The sequence below is a fragment of the Rana temporaria genome, chromosome 4, assembly GCF_905171775.1.
Source record: "Rana temporaria chromosome 4, aRanTem1.1, whole genome shotgun sequence".
In the NCBI taxonomy this organism is placed as follows: Eukaryota; Metazoa; Chordata; class Amphibia; order Anura; family Ranidae; genus Rana; species Rana temporaria.
Window position 1 is genome coordinate 199,055,784 of NC_053492.1, and position 24,468 is coordinate 199,080,251.

Below are 24,468 nucleotides of genomic sequence, written 5' to 3' on the forward strand. Positions count from 1 at the left end.
GCTTTACTGGTTGGTTTGTGTTTTTCCCCTAACGATTGAAATACTGTTGAAAATATGCACTGTATATTTTTTCATGGAAAGAAACTGTGCATTTGAATAAACATTCTACTTGCGACACTAAGAATTACACCGTAAACATATCTGATCAACTGAGAACTGTCCTGTTGCCTAATAGTTCATATTATAAGAAATGTTGCTAAAGATAAGTGTTATGATTTCAGATTTGCAACCTCCTTCTGAAGTATCCAGGGTTTCTCTCAAGCTGCAACTTTACTCATTCGTTTTATTTTGTTGCCTTTAGTTATCAAATGCTTAAAATGCTCAAAATACCTAATCACACACATTTTCAGGAAAACCTACCATATTCCCTAGGTGTTGGGTAACCTAAAGAGTGAACATTTTTTAAATGAGACTTCAGAGCTTTTGTTGCCTTAAAGGGGTTGTAAAGGCAGAAGGTCTTTTATCTTAATGCATTATATACATTAAGATAAAAAACCTTCTGTGTGCAGCAGCCCTCCTCAGCCCCCTAACACTTACCAGAGGTCCCTCTCTGTCCAGCGATGTCCACGAGTGTTTCAGTCATCCAAGAAGGTTTAGGAGTGTGTCTATAGGAATGTTTGACCATTCTTTTGTATGTTTAGGCACTGATGGGAACAAGAAGGCCCCCTAATTCATCCCAAAGGTGTTCTATCAGGCTGAGGTCAGGACTCTTTGCAGGCCAGTCAAGTTCCTCCACCCCAAACTTGCTCATCCCTCACTTTATGGACCTTGTATTGTGCACTGGCGCCCAGACATGTTGGAACAGGAAGTAGCCATCTCCAAACTGTTGCTACAAAGTTGGGACCATGAAATTGTCCAAAATGTCTTGGTATGCTGACATCTTAAAGCGGGGGTTCACCCTAAAAACAAATTTCTAACATTACATCCAGCTTCCTAACGACATTTACATTATGCAGGTCTTTCTTTTTTTTTCTCTGTACATACCGTTATAGTGTGATTTTCTCCAGGGCTTCCGGGTTCTGATTACTGCGGGACTGGGCGTTCCTATCCCTGGGTTAGATGATTGACGTCTGGTGAAACAGTTCCCATGTCGCACAAGGCGCGTCACCAGATTTCCGTAAATAGCCGAGCTGCGAGTCGGCGCTACACGGCACCTGCGCAGTCAGCTCTACACTGCGGGCGCAGGCGCCGTATAGCGCCGACTTGCAGCTCGGCAATTTACGGAAATCTGGTGACGCGCCTTGTGCGACATGGGAACAGACGTCAATCATCTAACCCAGGGATAGGAACGCGCAGTCCCGCAGCAATCAGAACCTGAAAGCCCTGGAGAAAATCACAATATAAAGGTATGTACGGAGAAAAAAAAAAGACCTGCATAATGTAAATGTCGTTAGGAAGCTGGATGTAATGTTAGAAATTTGTTCTTAGGGTGAACCCCCCCCCCCCTGCTTTAAGAGTTCCCTTCACTGGAACTAAAGGGCCAAGCTCAACCCCTAAGAAAACAACCCCACACCTTAATCTCCCCTCCACCAAATGATTTGGACCAGTGCACAAAGCAAGGTCCATAAAGACATGGATGAGCGAGTTTGGGGTGGAGGAACTTGACTGGCCTGCACAGAGTCAACCTGACAGAACACCTTTGGGATGAATTAGAGCAGAGACTACGAGCCAGGCCTTCTCGTCCACTTCAGTGCCTGACCTCACAAATTGGCTTCTGGAAGATTGGCCAAATATTCCCATAGACACACTCCTAAACCTTGTGGACAGCCTTTCCAGAAGAGTTAAAGCTGTTATAGCTGCCGTAGTATAGCTAGCTATTCAGGAGCTCAAAAATTTGCGCTAACCATTAATACTAAAAATATTGTACTTGTAAACCCTAACTAAATGACATTTAGTTTGTTAAAGTACTGTGTATTATAAACAATTTTTTTTTTTAATAAAATACCTTTTTCTCATAATAATTTCTGTATATTTACTTCCTGTCTACTTGCATGCACTCAAGCAACTGGTATATCTAAGGGCGGATTTTCCAATGATGACAATCATACCCATGCAGCATCTCTGCACAGATGCCTGTAGTCTCCATTAGCAGAGCATGTGACAAAGTGACAGTGAATAATTGGATGGCAGGGAAAGAGCATTTCCACCTTATAATAGGAATGTACATGCACACTGTGTGTAATTGTGTTAGGGAAGGGACACAAGAAAGCTGATCTAGGGGTGAGAAAAGTATAAGGGAATAGCCGCTCCAGGTGGGAACCCAGATGAATATCCTCCGTTGCAGACAACTCAGGTGCAGGCAATGCACTTGGCAAAGCAGGAACAAAGATTGTCTCTGGACAGCCGCACTCTGAACAAATTGTAGCCATTTATTAAAAGAAGGACAGCATTACAAGTCAAAGCAAAATAAAACCTGACTGCTGACGCTGAAACTAGTGCTTAGTCATAGCTGTTGGTGTGTTAACATGGGAGATGGATGGGAAAGGGCAATCTGTTCTCCTTGAGGTTGATGGAAGTAACACCAATGAATAAAACAAAATCCAGGAAAATAAACAAACAACAGAATTTCTGAAGCTTAAATTATAAAAGAAAAAATAAATAAAATACAAGTGACAGTAACCTGAAGTCAAATACACTATGTACTGTGGACATTTTTATTCATTACTTTGATTTTGTTTAATCATGTTACTCACTTGGTTTTTGGTAAATGCACAGTGGAGTCACAGATGCTGTCTTATTTTATTGCAGTCTTGACAAATAATGTCAAGAATGTGCACTAGACATACTGTAGATCACAAAATACTGCACTGTCACCCTTCACCCTCTACCTATATTAAGAGGCACACTCTTTTTTCTTCGATTTGTTAGCAATGGGGAATGAGCCCACATAAGAGAAGAGACTGATAAGAGATTAAGGAAACCCCACTTTATGTTTGTTATGTGTTCCCATTCACAGAACATACATAACAAAATGTTTAAATATTTCTTTCCTTTTAGACACTTCTCAGGAGAAAAGCCTTGTACACACGCTCGGTTTTCGAGTAAACCGAGCATGTGTACGAGGCTTTCAGGTTTCTCGTCTGGAATCTGGCCAGAATCTCAAAGAGAAAAATAGAGATCCTGCTCTCTATTTTCTCGTCAAGATTCTTGTCGGCCTATTTCCCGACGAGAAACCTGAGAGTGTGTATACTTACCTGTCGCCGTGGAAACCCATGCGCGGTAGTTTCTACGGCATAGGTAGGGTGAAGCAAGATGGCGGCGACGGCATCGTATGTGACGTGCGCATGCTCGTGGTACACAATGACGTCACCGCATTCTTGCCTTTCAAAAGAACCGTGGTTCTTTTGAAAGGACTGTCTGTACACTCGGGCGGCAAGAGATCCTTGCCCAGAATCTCGTCAGGAAAAACAACGTTTTTTTCCTGACGAGATTCTGGCCCGTGTGTACAAGGCCAAAGTGGTGTGGCTGACTGCAAGATTATATATTTTTTTAGTATGTGAGTAAGTCTGTCCTTTTTAACAGACAATGGAGCAACCTGACTTCTAAATCTTGAACCGTTTGTTAGAACAGTCAGTGTTTAGATATAGTTACAATCAGTAATGAAGATCTGCTAGTACAGACAGGTTTAATTATAGCAAACACAGCTGTCCAGACCCTTCATAAACAAAGAGAACTACCTAGGATTTTACAGTGCTGGATACTCCAGAAAAAAAGCATCTAAAATAGGCATTTCATTTTTTGTAGGTTATGCTATCTGAATGGGAACATGTAACAATAATAAAGTAGGTGCTATTCTAATTTGGCAGCAAAAGTGGAAATACACTTTAAAGTGGAGGTTCACCCAGAAATGAACATTTTTAAGATTAGATTCATGCTCATTTTGTCTAGGGGAATCGCTATTTTTTTTTTAAATCGAAGCCGTACTTACCATTTTAGAGATACATCTTCTCCGCCACTTCCGGGTATGGGCTGCGGGACTGGGCGTTCCTTCTTGATTGACAGTCTTCCGACAGGCTTCCGACGGTCGCATCTATCGCGTCACGATTTTCCGAAAGTAGCCGAACGTTGGTGCGCAGGCGCCGTATAGCACCGCACCGACGTTCGGCTTCTTTCGGCTACTCGTGACGCGATAAATGCGACTGTCGGAAGCCTTTCGGAAGACTGTCAATCAAGAGGGAATGCCCAGTCCCGAAGAGCCATACCCGGAAGCGGCGGAGAAGATCGCTCTCTAAAACGGTAAGTACTGCTTTGTTTTTTAAAAAAACTAGCCGAATTCCCCTAGACAAAATGAGCATGAATCTAATCTTAAAATTTTTTTTTAGGGTGAACTCCCGCTTTAAGCACAGTGTTTCTTCTTGCAAGATTTGAGATACTTAGTTATTCCCAGGAGGAGCATAACATCCCCTCATCTATGCACCGTGCATGGAAGATGGAAGTAGGATAAGTATATATTTTACTTATTCCCCTACATATTTTTTTCTTTCTGTTTAAAGCAGCTATATTTCATGAGGGAAGGGGCCATGAAATATTAGCTCAGGTTCACACTGGGCTGCGGGAATGAATAAAGCCGTGCGAGTTCAGCTGGACTTGAACGATTTCACTCCCGCTTGTCTATGGACGCTGAGTGTATGACTCTGGAGCACGCCCGCAAAGGATTGGCATTGGCAGCTATTGGCTCCCGCTGCTGTCAATCAAATCCAATGATGCGGGGGCGGGGCCAAGTCATACACTCGGCGTCTATGACTCAGGAGCACGCCCCCAAGGTAACCCCCTCGGGACATAGCTTCCCAGAGGGGGTTATCTAATGCAGGGAGGAGCCGCGAGAGCCGCCGTGGGACCACTCTGTGCAAAACAACCTGCACAGTGGAGGTAAGTATATGTTTGTTATTAAAAAAATTAATAAAAAATGAGAACCTTTAGTATCACTTTAAAGGTTATTTTTAAATTATTTTGGCCATACTTCCCCTGTGGGTCACAGGAGTACACTTAGTTCTGCACTCCTGTGACCCAGATTCAGCTGACAGCCGGTTAAAGCCCACTGTTGGCTGACATCACTCATCGCTCATTTCTCAGTGTTATAGCCGGGGGACAGCTATAGCAACAGATAGATGCTGCAGCCACAAAGGTGAGTATAAATGTTTTTTTTTTAATGCCACGCTTCTCTTTTAAGGTAAACATTGGAAGCCCCTGTATTTCTCTTATGATAGGCTTAGGCCACATGTACACTGGGTGTCTAGCCCCCAGAGTTTTCATGCACTCGGGTGGCACATATGCAGCATCCAGCTCTGCTGCCTACAGCCTTTCAAAGTCTATGACAGGCTGAAATACTCTGCAGATGGACAAGGTTGGATGCTATACCAAGTGATGTTTGTGTTTAAAGGGGTTGTAAAGGTAAATGTTTTTTCATCTTAATGCATCCTATGCATTAAGGTGAAAAAACATCGAACAACAACGCCCCCCCGAGCCCCCGTTTTACTTACCTCACCCCTTAGAAAGTCCCGCGCGCGTCCCCGTCATCCTGTTCAGTTCCCAGCATGGCCATTGATTGGCTAGGTTGGACTGATTGCACACCAGGAGGCAGGGCTGAGTGATACAGTCGGCGGCTATGGCAGCCGCTGTATCACGGGAGCATGCTCGCAAGAGCTTTCCACCATGTGAGGGAGCTTGCATGAAGGTGGAAAGCTCTTGCAAGGAGGAGCCGAGACAGCCGCCGAGGTACCCCAGAAGACCGGGTTCGGGGACACCTGTGCAAAATGAGCTGCACATTGGAAGTAAGTATAACATGTTTGTTATTTTACCCCAATTCTTTTTGCCATTAGTGTTCCTTTAAGGCTGTATGCATTCAAGGACGTATGCTCGGAACGTAGATTATTTGCTCTCTAGGCATAAGTTCAGTGCAAGATAAATGATATGCTAGTAAATTCTTGCTGCCAGGTAAAAGTGAAATCTTTACTTTCGCTGCCAAGAAAGTAACCTAACTTGGTGGGTTACTGCTGTGCTCATCACTCTTCACTGCTCTATTGATATACAACATGTTTGTATGTAGTGATTCTAGAGATAACCTTACTCATCCCAGCACAAACTAGAAGGAACTCTGTCAAAATGAATTAGGAAACATATATACAAATCTAGTGGCAGAAAAACCCAAGAGAACTCAGAATGAATTTAACTGACAGCTTTCAAATTTAAGCTATGCAAGACGTGTCTTTCACCAGTTATATAGAACTAAACATTTAGAAAATCCGTGATATACAACATTTCTTTGAAAACAATCAGAACATGATGACAAATGCAATTGTTTTGGCATATGTGTAAAAGAAATGTATAAACTGATGGCATGACTAAGATAGAAATCTTTATTTCTCCTCTAGTAAAGGTTCTACAATATTCATGTTTCACATCTCATTACCAGAAAGGATTTAGAAACTACTAAAAAACACTCAATTATATACAGTGGATATTGATGTAATCACAAATCACGGATTGGTCAGGAACGGGCTCTACTGTACTCTGAATTTAGCCTCTGAATTTATGAAGTCCATTGTGATAATACATATATTATTCTTCCTTCGTGCGTAAGTGAAACAGTAGTCTTGGATCAGGGATTTGCCTTTTCTGGGGGCTCAAAGCCTTGGTCCTCAACATCCTCTTCAAGCAGCTGCCGAATCTGAGGTTATAGAGATCAAGTCACAATAAGTCACTTATGCACGCTTTGTAATGAACAAGTGGCACGTTAAAAGTTGTTTAGATAATTAGACGCTGACTTCTTTTGTCCCATGACCACAATAAGCCCTCATTGTTATTTAACACTAATTGGACAGTCCACTTGAAAACTGAATAGTCCAGTAACACAATTTTCCTTTTCAACAGAAATGCAAACGCAGCTTGAGCAGTGCAAGTGTGACTACTTTATTCACTATATTTATTAAACAATATACTGTATATATCATGTAATAAATCTAGTTACAGACTGAACAGGAAGGGCAATTAGTTCAATAAATAATTATATTTATTACACGTGTTCTAGCTACTCCTTTAAAAAAGAAGTCCAGCCTAAGCTTGTTTGTCTTCTCCTATGGGTCACAGGAGTGTAATTAGTTTTTATGACCCGTTTTCAGCAGAGAGCAATCTGAAGTCCGTTCTCTGCTGACGTCACCATTATCAGTCCAGGCAAGGTGCCTGGACTGATAGCCATCTCAGCCTCTCAGCAAGCCACTGAGAGCCTGAGACGGCCGCTCCCCGACACTCCACAGCTCATCACTCCAGTGATTGAAGAGGGAGCAGGAGAGCTGCTGATTGACAGTCAGCCACTTTTTGCTCGGGGAGGTGAGAGAACCGAGCCATAGGTGATGTTCTAAGGCTCAGTTCTTAGTGCAGAGGCAGCAGGGGACAGATGCAGCATCTAAGCGATGCTGCATCCACCTTGGTAAGTATAAAACTGCAATAATCCCCAAACCCATACTTCTATATTAAAGCTACAAGCTCTGTTGATCAAAAACTTTTTGAATATTTTTTTAAAGCCTTTTCACGCCAGCCATCTGCCAGTGGTGAAGATATGTGTAAGGGGGCACTCTACCAGACTGTAATGTAAGGTGCCGCTCTGGGGACACTTTGGGGACTCTGATGTGTAGGCGGAATGCCAGTGACTTTGAGGTAAGGACTCTGATGAGAATGTGGCACTCATCCTGACTCCTGCACTCTTTATCTTGTTTTGTTTATTGCTTACTCCTAACCCCTGCACTATGTACATTATGCATAGGTATACATGGACCTGACCAAGGTGTTCATTGTCTCCACTGTTTCTGTTTTTAAGAAAGTTCTCTTTTAAAGTAGACTCAGTCCATGCATTAGTTGAAAAAACAAAAAGACTCAATTTCCCCATCCACACATTTGGCACTGCCCTGCACCCCCACATCAAACCGACATGATCCAGCCATGGGGATGGTAAAGTGGGAAAGATGCCACACTACAAGCTTTACAATGTGAAGTGACACCCACTTTCTTGGCCATGCCCCAAGTGCCCAGTGGACAGAGCACTATGCACGCCACATAACTCTTCTAATGTTTTCAAGCTATTGTCCTCCTAACTATTTTCAAATGTTGGTATCTATGTAGGACATTTTCTTTGAGCTCATGGATGTCTAGCAGATTCATATGCTATGTTCACTCCACCTGCATAAAGTTGTTGTCGCTCTCCTGCCTCCACCAGCCAATTCCACTCCTACCCCAGCATTCATAAAGTTTAATTTCATGATTAGAAATTTTGATGCGGGGGGGAGTAAAAATGATCCGCCCAGGGCGTCAGATATGCTCGGTACACCACTATCCCTTCACTGGAGTTTTTGCCCCTATACTTACTGCTTCAGTTTTTACAAAACCACTCAAGAGATTTCACTCCTGATACTTTCTCCATACAAAATATAAGTAAAAAAAAAAATTACAGAAATGGAGCTATATAAATCAGTAGGTGTAAGATAACTTTGTAATGTCTGCAGTACATTGATGGAGAGATGGGGTATCCAGAAAAATGACAGAATCCATGCAAAAGTGTAATACAAGTTTTGACATTTAAAGAATATTTATAATACAATATAGTTTGGGTTTGGTAGAGTAACTACCACCACAGCAACCCACACACCTGATATAGGGGTTTCTGGGCTAGTACAAATTAGGATCTCCTATTTCATCTTTTTATTTGTCAGAGAGGTAGCAGGATCATTGCATCTCTGGCCTTTCCAGGCTTTACATATGCACTTAGGAACATTACAGACTGGTAAGGAATTCTAATGATCTTCTCTGTAAATGCTACACATATGAAGAGATCCTACAACTTCATCTACTAGAACAAGCAGATATAAATCTACCCTCCACTCAAGGGTTGCGGAGTTGACCGACCTGGGGTGCAAAAGGGGAGAGGACTGTCAAGACTAGAGGATTAACAGTCTGAGGGCCAGATCCACGAAGCGTGGCGCTTCTTTACGTCCGGCGTAGTGTATCTCAGATACACTATGCCGCCGTAACTTACAGCGTATTTCCCATATTCTCAAAGAATTTGCGCCGTAAGTTACGGCGGCGTAGTGTATCTGTGTCGGCGTAAGGGCGCGCAATTCAAATGGGTGAGATGGAGGCGTGTTTTATGCTAATACGTCTTGACCCGACGTAAATGAAATTTTTTCTGAACGGCGCATGTGCCGTCCATTGGGGTTTCCCAGTGCGCATGCTCAAAACAAGCCAATGCTTACGACGTGAACGTCATTCTACGCAAAGCCCTATTCGCGAACGACTTACGCAAACAACGTAAAATTTTCAAAATTAGACGCGGGAACGACGGCCATACTTAACATTGAGTACGCCTCATATAGCAGGGGTAACTATACGCCGAAAAAAGCCTTACCGAAACTACGTAAAAAAAATGCGCCGGACGGACGTACGTTCGTGGATCGCCGTATCTAGCTAATTTGCATACTCAACGCAGAAATCGACGGAAACGCCACCTAGCGGCCAGCGTAAATATACACCTTAGATCCGATGGCGTACTAGGACGTACGCAAGTCGGATCTAGCCCAGCTTCAGGCGTATCTTGTTTTGTGGATACAAAACAAAGATACGCCGGAGCAAACTAGCAGTTACGCGGCGTATCAATAGATACGCCAGCGTAACTGTTTTGTGGATCTGGCCCTAAAGCTCTATCCCTTTTCCTGTCTTGCGTTTCCTTCTACAATACGCAACCACAGACCAGTTGTAAATTCAATTAATACTTACATCATGTATAAACTTTCCGGAATCTAATTCATCATCGCCTCCTTTTATTTTCAAGTAACTCAGATGGAGAATTTCAACAGAATGTTTAAAGCCTAAAATCATCAAAGAACAAAAGTGAAATATAACATTACACTGTTCTGTCATACATAAGGGTCTATTTACAAAGAAACAAATGTCAGATTTGCAGACAATTTGTCATGCATTTTTTGACTCAGCGTTTGACTGATTAATAAAGCATTTTAATTGTCTTTCATCAGCAAGTAACCTCTCAAGACTTTGGCCCATATCTTGGTTGTTGCCTCTGCAATGTGACATGCTGAATTCTGAAACATTTACTATATGTACAAAATTATAAAATTTTACTTTTTAACAACATTCACCTGTCACCAGTTCTGGACATAAAGCTAAATATACAATGAAAAACCCCTTCATGTAGTGTCCTGCCTCCCAAATGATTTGTAATTCCTTCATGCCAGTCTTGTAATCCAAATACCCCTGGTCTCCAGGTACAATCCCCCCACCTACCCTAGATGGTGAGTGGACAATGAAAGAGCAGCAGAAAAATGATGACATACAGGCGCACACCTGCACTGTAACAGAACTTGATTTGCCAGTGTAAACAAACGGATCCCCATTCTGACAAGAGACATGTTACAGTTAGAACAGGTTACACCAGGGAGCTGTGGTGGCTCAACGCGATTGGCACTGTGCTGACAAGCCATTCACCTCTGCAGCTAGAGGTTCGGATCCCGGTCTCGGCTTCATGTGAATTGAGTTTGGTGGTCTCAGCCCGGCTCCCGGTGGGTGTGCTATGCAAGGTAAGCCTGTGCTTAGTACGCCCACCCCCCTCCCACAAAAACCACCACACCTACACACGCACTCTAAATTGGGTTAACACACGCACTTTGACCACGCGGTCTCTAAAAAAAGAGAGGCGAAGGACTAATGGGGCTGGTTGAGTCCCTATAAGGGACTCCCTTATGCCCTCTGCCCCGTTGGGCTTCAAAGCGGAGCAGGTAGGGCAGGCTGTGTGGGAGGACCCCCTCACACACCCGCCATTCCCACCCGGGGCATGGAGAAAGATGGCAGATTGCCTCTGGGGGAGGCCTGCCTACTCCCAACTCCTGCAGTCTGGCTCCTCTCTCGAGTACACGCACAAAATACACTTTAAGAAAAAAAAAAAGAACAGGTTACACCACAGTTAGAACAGGCTGAGGGAACACAGTTAACCCCTTGATTGCCCCCTAGTGTTATCCCCTTCCCTGCCAGTGTAATTTTTACATTGATTAGTGCATTTTTATAGCACTGATCAATGTAATAATGTCACTGGTCCCCAAAAAGTGTCATTTGGGGTCAGATTTGTCCGCCGCAATGTCGCAGTCCCGCTAAAAATCATAAATCGCTGCCATTACTAGTAAAAACAATAAAAAATAAATAAAAGTCCCTAAATCCATCCCATAGTTTGTAAGCACGAAAACTTACGCAAATTAATTAATATTGCGATTTTGTTTTTAAAAACAATATGTAGAAGAATATATATTGGCCTAAACTGATGAATAAATGTATGCTTTTTATATTTTTTGGGGATATGAATTATAGCAAAAAATAAACAAAAATATTATTTTTCCAAATTTGTTGCTCTTTGTTTGTAAGCTCTATTTGTGGGAAAAAAAGGACATCCATTTTGTTTGGTTAGAACGTTGCACCATCATGCAATTGTCAGTTAAAGCGACTCAGTGCCGTATCGCAAAAAATGCCCCAGTCATTAAGGGGCAAACCCTTCCGTTCCTTAAGGCCTCGTACACACGATAGGTTAAACAGAGGACAATGGTCTGATGGACCGTTTTCATCGGTCAAAACCGATTGTGTGTGGGCCCACACACAATCGGTTAAAAAAAAGGCAACTTGCTTTAAATTTAACCGATGGATTCCTAACCGATGGGAAAAAACGATCGTTAGTAGGCACAACCATCGGTTAAAAATCCACGCAATCAAGTCGACGCATGCTTGGAAGCATTGAACTCCATTTTTTTCAGCACGTCGTTGTGTTTTACGTCACTGCGTTCTGACACGATCGTTTTTTTAACCGTTCTCATCGGATAGACCGATCGTGTGTACGCGGCCTTAGTAGTTAACATTTTTTTAACTAAAAAAAGGAGACTTTAGTATAACTTTAAGTCTTTAATGAGTCTTTAATTTCCAATGGAAATTGTTTAGGGGAAAAAATATTTAAATTTTTATAAATCTTATTTACATACGCTCTGTTTACAGCAGATGTTACTAGGAGAGGAGAAAACTGCATAAAAAATACGTGCTGCAAAGGTTTTCGTTTATTATTTTTTTAGGCACTCAAAATTGGTTATACTACACCATACTACTATACTACTTTTTGAGCTTAGAGGAACAAGCTTCCAGCAACATGGTGCTTATATGTGAATGGACATCATTGGATATAATAGATGTCTTGATGCTGAGTGTTCAAATGCTTTGGGAAATGTGCTTCACATTGTTCAGATCCCTTCACATCTGAACAATGTAAATCAGATCATCTCTTTCTGCTGGTTCTACCTGGAGGTTTACCAATAATTTGACCATAAGATGTGTGCATACTTCCGAAAAAGGCAATAAACCAATTACACAATAAGAAAATCTGAGTTTTGAGAAATCAACCCTTCAAAACGTATACTGTACCCACAGTGGAAAGAAAAGGAAATTCGTTTTTTCTTTGGTAATAACAGAGAACTATGGCTAAATGCAGATCACATAAAAAAAAAATCCTATAGCATGGATTGTGTAGCAAATATTTACAGTCTGTTATATCAGATGGGTGTTTTCTTTACATCTTACCTTTATCTCTTGTTTGGTTGTGAAGTTCCAGCTGTCCAATAGGCTCATTAGTACCATTAACGTTACTGGCATTCTGACTTAAATCTTTACTGCTCATGAGATCAGAGAACAGCATATGCCATAATATGGAATTAAGTTTCTTCCTCTTGCCAGTTAGCTTTCTTGGGCTGGTTTTGACTTCCAGAATGGGTCCAGCTACACAAAACATTGCTGATGAAATCATTGCGCTAGACATTAGAAACTCTAACACAATAAAAAAGAGACCTAAGGGATATTGTCCCGCTGCCTATTTTTTCTCATTCCTGTTTGCTTTTGGCTGGGGTACTCCATATGTTAATACATTTGGTGACAGTATAAAATGCATGGTAAGTGGGTGATTACCAAAATAATCATTCAAATTATAAGTTATATAGATGATAGTCTAACTATTATGAAAGGGAATACTTGCTAAAAACTAGTATATCTTCTGCTTTGACTTTGCCTAAAGCTGCCACAAACAGGTTGTTGACAACTCAAGATATGTTTGTAACGAAGTTCAGATCTTTTTTTTATTTTTTTACTGCATTTTCCCGGACTGTATGGAGAATAAATTATTGCACTTTACTGTTGACTTTACTGTTTTCTAAACAAACTGTTATTTTAAAGTAGATGTAAACCCACTCTCATCCTTTCTAAACTACTGCCATAGTGATTATCTATAAGGATATACATGCCTCCCGCATATGTGTCCTTACCTGTCAAATGTCCCCCCTATGTCTGTTATGAGACCCGAAAAACTGCAGATTCTGTGGGTGGGTCTGTTGTCCGGAGCTCAGTAGGTGGAGTCGTGATGTCAGTAGACTCCCCGCCCACCTCTACACTCCCCTTGTCAACATGCATTTTCTCCTGTGTAGCTCTTACACTGCACTTCTGCTATGATCACTAGTCCAGTCAAAACACAGGAAAGTCACCACATGCCCAATCATGAGGTGTAGAGAAGCCAATCCTGGGAGAGCTGGAGAAGAAAGGAGGAGGGGATCTGAAGTACACATAATTCCACTCTCACACTCGTGCATTAGATAAATCACATGTCACTCACAGCAAGAGGGAAGAACTGATAGATATGAGTCTCAAAAATATTCCAATTGCACACCTTCCTGGAAAATGGCCAATAAGTAAAGAGGGTGCTGAAGCGATTACCAGCTGGGAACCGGAAAGGAAATCATGTAGACATATTCGCCAGCACACCAAGGATCATTTAAAAAACGTCCAAAAATTCTTTATTGCATGGAAGCGATCAAAACAGCGACGTTTCGAGGTCGCACAGGACCTCTTCGTCAGGCAGAAGATCTTTTGCCTGACTGAGAGATATAAGGACTGCTCAGAGCTGGATTAACTCTTTGTGGCAAGATTGGGCACAGAAGACATGAAATCCTATACTGTACAAGGTGCAAGCCTTACTTTAAAATAAAAACTGTGTTTACATCCGCTTTAAAAAAATACTTTTTGGACTAACATTTCATTCTTTATTCAATGTTTCATTTGGGAATGCATGCTATATCCTGTAAAATATTCAATTGAAAGTGTAACTCTGTCCTGGAAACAACAGTCTCCAACCAATCAAAGTATAGCTAAAGGCAAAACTTTTTTTATGGTTTTGGATAGAGTGGAGAACGATTAGAATACCTGTCAGGTATTGTCGTCTGTCGTTCTCCCCACGGCTTGTCAGCTCTTCATTGGATAGATAAATAGCAGCGCAGCCATTGGCTCCCGCTGCTGTCAATCAAGTCCAATGGCACAGCCTACGGGGGGGCAGGGCCAAGTCATACACTCGGTGGTTATGTACGCCGAGTGTATGAAACGGGAGAGCGCCCACAAGGTAAGCTTCTCAGAGGGGGTTAGCTATTGCGGGAAGGGGCCACAAGAGCCACCATGGGACCCCAGAAGAGGATGATCGAGGCCACTCTGTGAAGAACAAACTGCACAGTGGAGGTAAGTATGACATGTTTGTTATTTTTTTTTAAAACACAAACCTATAGTATTACTTTAAGCTATGGACATTTCACTGAATTCTGGTTATTCTTAAGTTCAGATACCTGTCTCTTCAGTTGGAAGAGAAATATTGAAGGGTCTGTTGCTGTTAGTTGATGGAACTGGTCCCTCGGAAAAATATGAAACTGGAGAACCTGAAGAAATTACAAAGTAATTTACTAAAGCAAACAACATGCTTTATATTACACAAGCACAGCTAAAGAATACATGAGAACTAATTATGTAAGTGTCTTTGTAACTTATTAAAATACCTGAGGGTTTAGTTGAAAAGAAGGTTTTATCGGGGCTGCTGGCTTTTTCTGAAGAGCTACTCCACAGAGCTGACGTGACAGGTCCTGTTGTACTACTAATTTGAGAAGATCCTGTAGCACCTGAAGTATAATTAAATAGCAGTTCTGCTAAGCAAATAATTTCTACAGTTGCCATTGTCATATATGTGTGAATATTAGGTATTGTTTATGCAGATTAGCTAATCTACTGAATAAAATATAATAAAATCCCAAAAAATGTATTTATAAAGTTTCAGAATAAAGAAATCCTATGAAGATAGGAAATCTTATTTATAGATGAAAAGTTTGTTGCAAAGAAGGGATTTAGTCATCAGGCCTGCTGACAATAAAGGAGGTATTGTTTTGTTGGCATATGCAATTATGCAGCTTGTTTCATTATGAATCGAAATTGGTACAAAATTTTAGTTATTTGGAGATTTGGATGTATGTGAATATCTGAATAACAATAGTAATGAATTTCAAAGAAACCAAAATAAATTATAACAAAACAATGAAATTCATTAATTTCATTTGGATGTTTGAAGCATTCGAACTTAGGAATGATTCAAATTGATTTATGAATAGCTTATTGTTGAAGAGTGGGCGGCCACTGCATCCTTAACAACTATGGCTCATCTGCTGTCAGTGGGGTTCCCCAATCCATACCAGGCCCTTCGGGACTGATATGGATTTTAAAGGGGACCCCCATGCCAAAAGAAAAAACAAGCACAGGTGTGACGGATCTCAGATACCCCAGGTGGGCACAACCGCCAGACCTGTGTCTCCTGTCCTGCAAACGCACCCGCAGCCTGCAGATTCGCCATAACCAGCCCTTAAAACCTTAATCACGAGACAATCCACACAAGTGTTGAGGGTTAAACATGCAGAGCTTAAACTGTTTATTAAATTCCAAGACATACCGTTTTACACACAGTTAGGGACACTCCCCTTAGCCTTGTCAAAGAGGGGAAGGGGACAAGGAACAACCAATGGGAACTGAACATTCATACATTTTGAAACCAGTAACAGAGCTTTTCGGTCTCGTTATTCTGGGACATGGAATGGATCGAAGTCCTGTCGGCTGGGTTGTCAGATAAGCTGTCATGGTTGATGGAATGGAAATCGTAAACGGTGGTGACCGTTACAGCAGGTTCCCCCCAAAATCCATACCAGGCCCTTAGACATGGGATGTCTCTGATGGACTGGGCCATCTTTTTGCTGGATTGCGCCGTCTCTTTGAATATATGGGGATGTCTCTTTGCTGAATATATGGGTCTGCCTCTTTGCTGGATTGGGTTGTCTCTTTGCTGGATTGGGCCATCTCTTTGCTGAATATATGGGGCTGTCTGTTTTCTGCTTTTTGGCAAAAATATAATTCCTTACTTTTGAAACTTGAAAGCACTGAAGACTTGGAATACACTTTTTATTTTCATATATCAAGTTGTAAGAGTGTTAAAATAAAAGTGGGTGTAATAAAGGGCTCGGTGGAATGGTCAGTATGCGGGCTCTGGGGAGTGTTTGTGGTCAAGCCTGGGGGGGGGGGCAGGCCTAAAGCTGGGAAAGGTGCCCCAACATTTCTGATGTTCGAACTAGAGCTTGAGCAGGTAAGCAGTGACCATGGTCCATACAGGGCTGACACAGACTGCCCATGCCTGTGTCTCCTCTCCGTGCTCTCCCGTCCTGCCAAAGATGCCATCCTATCAGCACCGCAGTGGGAGGGAAAAGCTGGAGATATGCACAGAGAGGGGGAGTCTTTTCACATTAACAAGCAGGTAATCATTTACTTGGTAATATGATCCAGAACTGCAGCTCTTCCTGCCTCCCTGCCCTGCTAATAGGATAACATTGTGTGTGAAAATAGTGCGCTGTTTCTTGAAATATGTGAAAAGCCTCAGTGTAAACACCAATAAAGCTTTGAAATGTAGATGGTGACCAAAATAAAATATCAATTTATAACAATCAATAGTATGCTTAAACTTACAATAAATTGAAAACAACGTCCATAAATTCACTTGTTGTGATAATATAAAGTCCAAAATGTGCCAAATAAAGTGATCAGTGCTAATAAAATAATGTTTGTTTTTAAAATCGTGCTCCAGTGCTCCAAACATGCTCCTTTTGAAAAAAGGACAGCCTCTTACCAGATTATATAGATCTCGGTTACAGAGATCAGACAAGCCTGTGTAAGCTGTGTAAAATTTGGAATTTGGATTTTTTTTCAAAATTGTCACTCTATTTTTGTTATTTGGAAATAAAAGGGAGCTGTGATTGCTAGGGGCACTGTATTGTAAATGGGCACTGTGTCATAAAGGGGATTGCACTGTAAAGGCTACTTTACTGTTGGTGTCCGATTTGCCCACTGCAATGTCAGTCCCCTTAAAAATCACCAATCGCCGCCATTCCTATTTAAAAAAAAAATGCTATAAAAATATCCCATTTCCCGTAGACGCTATAACTTTTGCGCAAACCAATCAACATATGCCTATTGGGATTTTTTTTTTTACCAAAAATATGTAGCAGCATACATATTGGCCTAAATTGATGAAAAAATTTGATTTATATTTTTTTGGATGTGTTTTATAGCAGAAAGTAAAAAAAGTAGCTTTTTTTCAAAACTGTCACTCTTTTTTTGTTTATAGTGCAAAAAATAAAAACTGCAGAGGTGATCAAATACCACCAAAAAAAACTCTATTTGTGGGGAAAAAAAGGACATAAATTTTATTTTGGTACAGCATCGCACGACCACGCAATTGTCAGTTATATTAAAGCAGTGCTGTGTCGCAAAAAATGGCCTGGTCATTAAGGGGATAAAACCTTTCCGGGGGGGTGAAGTAGTTAAACACTTAAGGACAGCCCACTGTATATATACGTCCACAGAATGGCACGGCTGGGCAGATGGACGTACCAGCATGTCCTGTACATCTACCCAGCCGTGGGTCATGGCCGCGCGCCCGCGACCCGGTCCGAAGCTCCGGGACCAGGACCGTGGGACCTGCGGACCCGATCGCCGCTGGGGTCCCGCAAATGGTCCCCGGAACTGAAGAACGGGGAGAGCCGCGTGTAAACACGGCTTCCCCGTGCTTCACTGATCGCCGCCATTAGTAGTAAAAAAAAAAAAATTTATAAAAATGCAATAAAACTATCCCCTATTTTGTAAACACTATAAATTTTGCACCAACCGATAAACGCTTATTGCGATTTTTTTTTTACCAAAAATATGTAGAACAATACGTATTGGCCTAAACTGAGGAAAAAAAAATGTTTTTTATATATTTTTTTTTCAAAAAATATTTTTGTTTATAGCACAAAAAATAAAAACCGCAGAGGTGATCATATACCACCAAAAGAAAGCTCTATTTGTGGGGAAAAAAGGACGCTAATTTTGTTTGGGAGCCACGTCGCACGACCGCGCAATTGACAGTTAAAGCGACGCAGTCCTGAATCGCAAAAAGAGGCCTGGTCCTTTACCTGCATTTTGGTCTGGGGCTTAAGTGGTTAATGGAGGCTTTACCACCCTCTAAACAAGTGCTTAATGATCTTAAAGATTTAAATATAGAGGGTCATGCTTTTTTAGTCATTGCGGATAAAACATCATTGTATACTAATACAGTAAAACCTTGGTTTGCCAGCATAATTCGTTCCAGAAACATGCTTGTAATCCAAAGCACTTGTATATCAAAGCATTTTTTTTACAGGGTATAAAAGAGAAGAGAGGCACCTCTAAGTATAGCAATAAGTTTCTAAATGCTGTACCTTCATCAAATGTAACCATATTGCTACACTTAGAGGCTCTGCTCTTTTTTTTTATACTCAGTTGTGACATGATGCTACTCTTTTATCAAGACATCGCTTGTATAGCAAGGCAAAATGTATTAAAACATTTTGCTTGTCTTGCAAAATGCTCTCAAACCAAGTTACTCTCAAACCAAGGTTTTACTGTATTGCATCAGATAGTACGAAAGCAGCTGAATATTATCTTAATGAGCAGGTTATATTCCAGGTGTTCAGAAACAATTTATTTTACAACTTTTACATTTTGCCATGTCTCGTAGCTACTGTTAGCAGATATTATTTGCAAAAACGGGGCATAGCTATGAGGACGAAATTCGCCCATAGCTTGGGAATAAAAATGTATGGGAGCTGGATATGATTTTTAGCTATGAGTTGACATATTTGACATTTTACCAGACATTTATTGATGATATTTGGTTTATATGGACATTTTTATAAAAATTCTTTCATTTAAATTTTTCATATGGGATCCTTAGAGAATTTTATGAATCCTGCTAATGATAATAATCTTAATATTAACTTATCTTTTACATATAGTAACAAATAATACAAAAAAAAACTTTTATTTATTAAGAATAATTGTGTACACACTGAATAATTTTTTAAAGCCCACAGACAGGAATAACTACATTTCTACAGACAGCTGTCGCAACCCTTTATGGTTGAGGAATGTACCTAAAGGGCAATTTTTGCAGATAAAATGAAATTGTAATGACATATATGATTATTTAGAAAAGTCTCAAGTTTTAAAAAATTGATTTACAGAAAAAAATTGGGAGTGACTTAGACAAGGTTATCCTTAGACGAGGTTATAAGTGGGTGAGGTGGATAGGGAAATTCCAGACACCAAATCTGGTTTAGTGTGTACTTTTATAACAAATTTCTCTATACAGCATTATTGTCATGGTCTTGCCTCTTTGCAGGCTTCTCATCACTGACATGTGCTGGCGGCCATCTTGCTTCATGGGGTTCTTGTAACCTGCCTCACTCTGCGGCTCCTCCTTCTCACTGGGAGGAGCTGGCTGCTCTGCATATATATATGACGGCAGCTGCAGCATTTCCTTGCTTGGGCCTCTCGTCTGTTACCCCTTCTGTGATCGTGCTGCTTATTCCTGGTTAACGACCCGGCTACGGACCTTCCTTCTGGTTCCTGATCCCCGGCTTCATTTCACCCCGTCTCTGGCTACAGACTCTGGCTTGGCTGACGTTCTTCCCTGGCTAACGACCCTGGCACTGTTGGACGACTCTTCTGGTGGTTACGATCGTCAGCATGGACTTTGACATTGCTGTTTGGTTTTCAATAAAGATCCTCTTATTCATTTATCTGTTTTGTACGTCTGATTCATGCTTCCATGACATTAGGCCCAAGCCATGAATCCTGACGGTGCAGGGCCATCCTCTCTACCCATGCTGGTTGCCAGACTTGATCAGCAGGATCACCTGCTGGGTCAGTTCGCTCAGACGTTGCAAACCCTGCTTGCACGCACTGCTCATCTCGCTCCTGCTGCTGTTAGGCCGTTTGTCTCCTGTTTCTGCTCCTACTGCCGCTCCGGTTGTTGCGCCAGAGTCTACCCCGGCACCCGTTGTTGTCTCGGGGTATGACCGGTTCTGCCCCCCTCCCACAGCGCTTTGGGGGTGAGCCAACTCAGTGCCGAGGCTTCCTTAACCAAGTGGGCATTTATTTCGAGTTGCTGCCACATGCCTTCCCTACTGAGAGATCGAAGGTGGGCTTCCTGATCTCGCTGCTCTGGGACAAGGCCTTGGCCTGGGCAAGTCCTTTATGGGAGAACAACAATCCGGTGGTTGCCGAGTTTTCAGGTTTTGTTGCTTCTCTTCGGAGGGCTTTCGATGTCCGGCTCGCTCTGCCTCTGCTGCAATGCTCCTCATGTCCATCAGACAGGGTTCACGATCGGTAGCCGAATACGCCATTGAGTTTCGTACCCTGGCAGCAGAGGTGGGCTGGAATAATGAGGCTCTGGTGGCTGCCTTCTCCCATAGTCTCTCTGACACCTTGAAAGATGAGATTGCGGCTAAAGACCTACCCGTGGAGCTCGAGGCTCTCATTTCTTTCCTGATATTGATTGACACCAGACTCAGGGAGAGACCTTCCTTTAAGGAGAGCCTGCGGAGGCCTTCCAACAGATTGGCGCCTACGTTTGCTTTCCCACCTGTTCCTCCCTCTCCTCCCACGCCTCCTGGGGTTGACGTGTCTGGGGGTGAGCCCATGCAACTGGGGTTTGCTCGCTTGTCTGAGGGGGAGAGGGAACTTCAGAGACGTGAGGGTCGTTGCATGTACTGCGGCCTCGGTGGGCATTTTCGGTTGTCATGTCCGAACCGTCCGGGAAACGCTCGCACCTGAGATCCTGTCAGGGACAGATCTTGGGTGGAGTTTCCTTGTCCCCGGTTTTCCGTGCTGAGAAACCACTGCTCACCGTTGTCCTCTCCTGGGCCGGGGGGCTCGGTGGCGGCCCAGGTGTTGGTGGATTCTGGTGCTGGTGGCCTTTTCATCGACAGTAGATTTGCTGCCGCAAACTCCATTCCTCTGCAGGTTCGAGCTTCTCCGCTGGTTCTTGAGGCGATTGACGGCAGACCCCTTCAGCCGCCGCAGGTGACTCATGAGACCCTTCCAGTGGAGATAGCCATTGGGGCCGTTCACAGGGAATCGGTCTGCCTTCAAGTCATTTCGTCTCCTCACTACTCAGTGGTCTTGGGGTACCCCTGGCTCCAGAGGCATAATCCGACTTTCGATTGGAGATCGGCCGAGATCCTCTCGTGGTCCCCACAGTGTGCGGCTAGTTGCATCCATGGGCCTGTCAAGGTGTTGTGTGCCTCCTCGGACTCCGTGTTGCCTTCTGAATACAGGGAGTACCTAGATGTATTCGATAAGGTGCGCGCGGGTGCTCTGCCTCCGCACCACCCATACGATTGTGCCATAGATTTACAACCTGGTGCCATTCCTCCTCGTGGCAGGGTATATCCACTGTCGGTTGCTGAGAATGAAGCCATGGAGGAGTACGTGAGGGAGGCGCTTTCCCGGGGGCACATTCGCAAATCCTCTTCCCCAGCGGGGGCTGGATTTTTCTTTGTAAAAAAGAAGGGCGGAGAGTTGAGGCCTTGCATCGACTATAGGGGCCTAAATCGCATCACGATTAAGAATGCATACCCGATTCCGTTGATTTCCGAGTTGTTCGACCGTCTCAAGGGGGCTACGGTCTTTACCAAACTCGATCTGAGGGCTGCATATAACCTTGTAAGGATCAGGGAGGGTGATGAGTGGATGACCGCGTTCAACACCAGGACCGGTCATTACGAATACCTGGTTATGCCCTTTGGGTTGTGCAATGCGCCCGCAGTCTTTCAGGAATTTATCAATGATGTTTTTCGTGACCTGTTGCAGCAGTGTGTAGTGGTCTATTTGGACAATATCTTGGTTTACTCTGAATCCATGGAAGTCCACATTTCGGATGTCAAGCGAGTGTTGCAACGGTTACGAGAGAACAAGCTTTTTTGTAAGCTCGAGAAATGCGAATTTCACCGGTCCCAGGTAACCTTCTTAGGTTACATCATTTCGGCAGTCCTACAATGGCCACAGCCAACTGGTCTTCGTTCCCTGCAGTGCTTTTTGGGCTTCGCCAATTATTATCGGAAGTTCATCAGGGACTTCTCCATGCTGGCCAAGCCTCTCACGGATCTGACCAGGAAGGGCAGTAATTCCCATGATTGGCCGGCCGAGGCCATCCTGGCTTTTGAGGCTCTAAAATCTAACTTTGCTTCAGCTGCCATACTGTCTCATCCCAATCCTGGGTTGCCCTTCGTCCTTGAGGTGGATGTGTCTGAGACGGGAGTAGGCGCCCTTCTGTCTCAGCGTCGGACACCAGAGGGTCCTCTGCTTCCCTGTGGGTTCTACTCCAGGAAACTGTCGCCCGCGGAGTGCAACTACCAGATTGGTGACAGAGAGCTGTTAGCTATCGTGCAGGCTCTCAAAGAATGGAGGCACTTGCTCGAGGGTTCTGTGGTTCCGGTTCTCATCCTGACGGACCACAAGAATCTGACGTACCTTTCGGAGGCCAAGAGATTGACACCCCGTCAGGCCAGATGGGCTGTGTTCCTGTCACGCTTTAATTACATGGTTTCCTACTTACCCGGTTCCAAGAACGTCAGGGCGGATGCCTTATCACGTCAATTCTCCGAACTGTCCAGGGAGGATTCGATACCGACTTCAGTCATACCTCCAAATCAGATCCTGGCCGCCATCCGCACCAGCTTGACCTCTCCCCTTGGAGAGCAGATTCTGGCGGCCCAATCCGGTGCTCCCTCTGGGAGACCCAATGGTAGATGTTTCGTGCCTGAGGAGTTGCATACCCGGTTGTTGCGAACCTACCATAACTCCAAGACCGCGGGGCATCCTGGAAAGAATCAGCTGTCCTGGGCTGTCTCACGTTTGTTCTGGTGGCCTTCTCTACGGTCTGACATTGCCGCATATGTAGCGGCATGCTCTGTTTCTGCCCAGAATAAATCCCCCCGGCACCTTCCATTGGGACTTCTACAGCCCATTCCCAATGGGGAGCGCCCATGGTCACACCTGGGGATGGACTTAATTGTGGACCTTCCGGTGTCCCGAGGCCATACGGTCATTCTCATGATTGTGGATCGGTTCTCCAAAATGTGCCACTGTGTTCCATTCAAGAAGTTACCCACTGCACAGGAGTTGGCCACGGTTTTCAGGAGTTGGCCAGGGAGGTCTTCCGGTTGCACGGTTTGCCTAAAGAGATAGTTTCGGATCGAGGGAGTCAGTTTGTGTCCAGGTTCTGGCGTGCTTTTTGCTCTCAGTTGGGTATTCGACTCTCCTTCTCTTCGGCTTACCACCCTCAGTCCAATGGGGCTGCAGAGTGATCCAATCAAGCCCTGGAGCAATTCCTTTGCTGCCATGTCTCCGATCATCAGGACGATTGGGTTGACCTTCTGCCTTGGGCTGAGTTTGCCAGGAACACGGCGGTTAACTCTTCCTCTGGGATGTCTCCCCTCATGGCCAATTATGGATTCCAACCTGCCGTATTACCAGAGTCATTCTCTCCCCAAGATGTTCCAGCTGTGGAGAACCACCTTTCTGCCCTACGTGCTTCATCGGTACAGATCCAGAGGTCCCTCGGGGTCTCTGCGCAGCGCCAGAAGCTCCAGGCTGATCTCAGATGGATGCCTGCTCCTTCCTACCAGGTCGGAGATCGTGTATGGTTGTCCACTCGCAATTTCAACCTCCGAGTGCCTACTACTAAGCTGGCTCCTCGCTTTGTTGGTCCCTTCCGTGTGCTCCGCAGGGTGAATCCAGTTGCCTATTCTCTCGCGCTTCCACCTGGTATGCGGGTTTCCAATGTGTTTCACGTTTCCCTGTTGAAACCACTAATATGCAATCGTTTCACCCCCTCGGTTCCTCGGCCTCGTCCGGTCCAGGTGGGCGATCATGAAGAGTACGAAGTGAGCAATATCCTGGACTCACGCTTGGTCCGTGGCCGGTTGCAGTTCTTGGTCCACTGGCGTGGGTATGGTCCAGAGGAGCGTTCCTGGGTTCCTTCCGCAGATGTCCATGCTCCTGCCCTCCTCCGAGCCTTCCACGCGCGCTTTCCCCAGAAACCGTATTTTGCGCCGCGGAGGAGGGGCCCTTGAGGGGGAGGTACTGTCATGGTCTTACCTCTTTGCAGGCTTCTCATCACTGACATGCTTCATGGGGTTCTTGTAACCTGCCTCACTCTGCGGCTCCTCCTTCCCACTG

General features: G+C 43.7%; 1 protein-coding gene across 3 annotated transcripts in view; it reads right to left on the reverse strand.

Annotated features, from left to right (window-relative positions):
* Positions 1 to 6,342: 6,342 nt before the first annotated feature.
* The window catches only part of LOC120936891 (mucin-5AC-like), a 41,228-nt gene continuing 23,102 nt past the window's right edge, over positions 6,343 to 24,468 (reverse strand). For 2 of the 3 annotated variants that reach the window (XM_040349659.1, XM_040349656.1), the window contains 5 exons: positions 14,892 to 15,011; positions 14,685 to 14,774; positions 12,610 to 12,804; positions 9,763 to 9,854; positions 6,343 to 6,667 (listed from right to left, as the gene is read on the reverse strand). In XM_040349659.1, coding sequence (XP_040205593.1) covers positions 6,599 to 6,667; positions 9,763 to 9,854; positions 12,610 to 12,804; positions 14,685 to 14,774; positions 14,892 to 15,011 — 566 coding nt within the window. In that variant the 3' untranslated portion in view covers positions 6,343 to 6,598. The remainder of the gene's footprint in view (positions 6,668 to 9,762; positions 9,855 to 12,609; positions 12,805 to 14,684; positions 14,775 to 14,891; positions 15,012 to 24,468) is intronic. The other variant, XM_040349657.1, reaches the window with a different exon arrangement.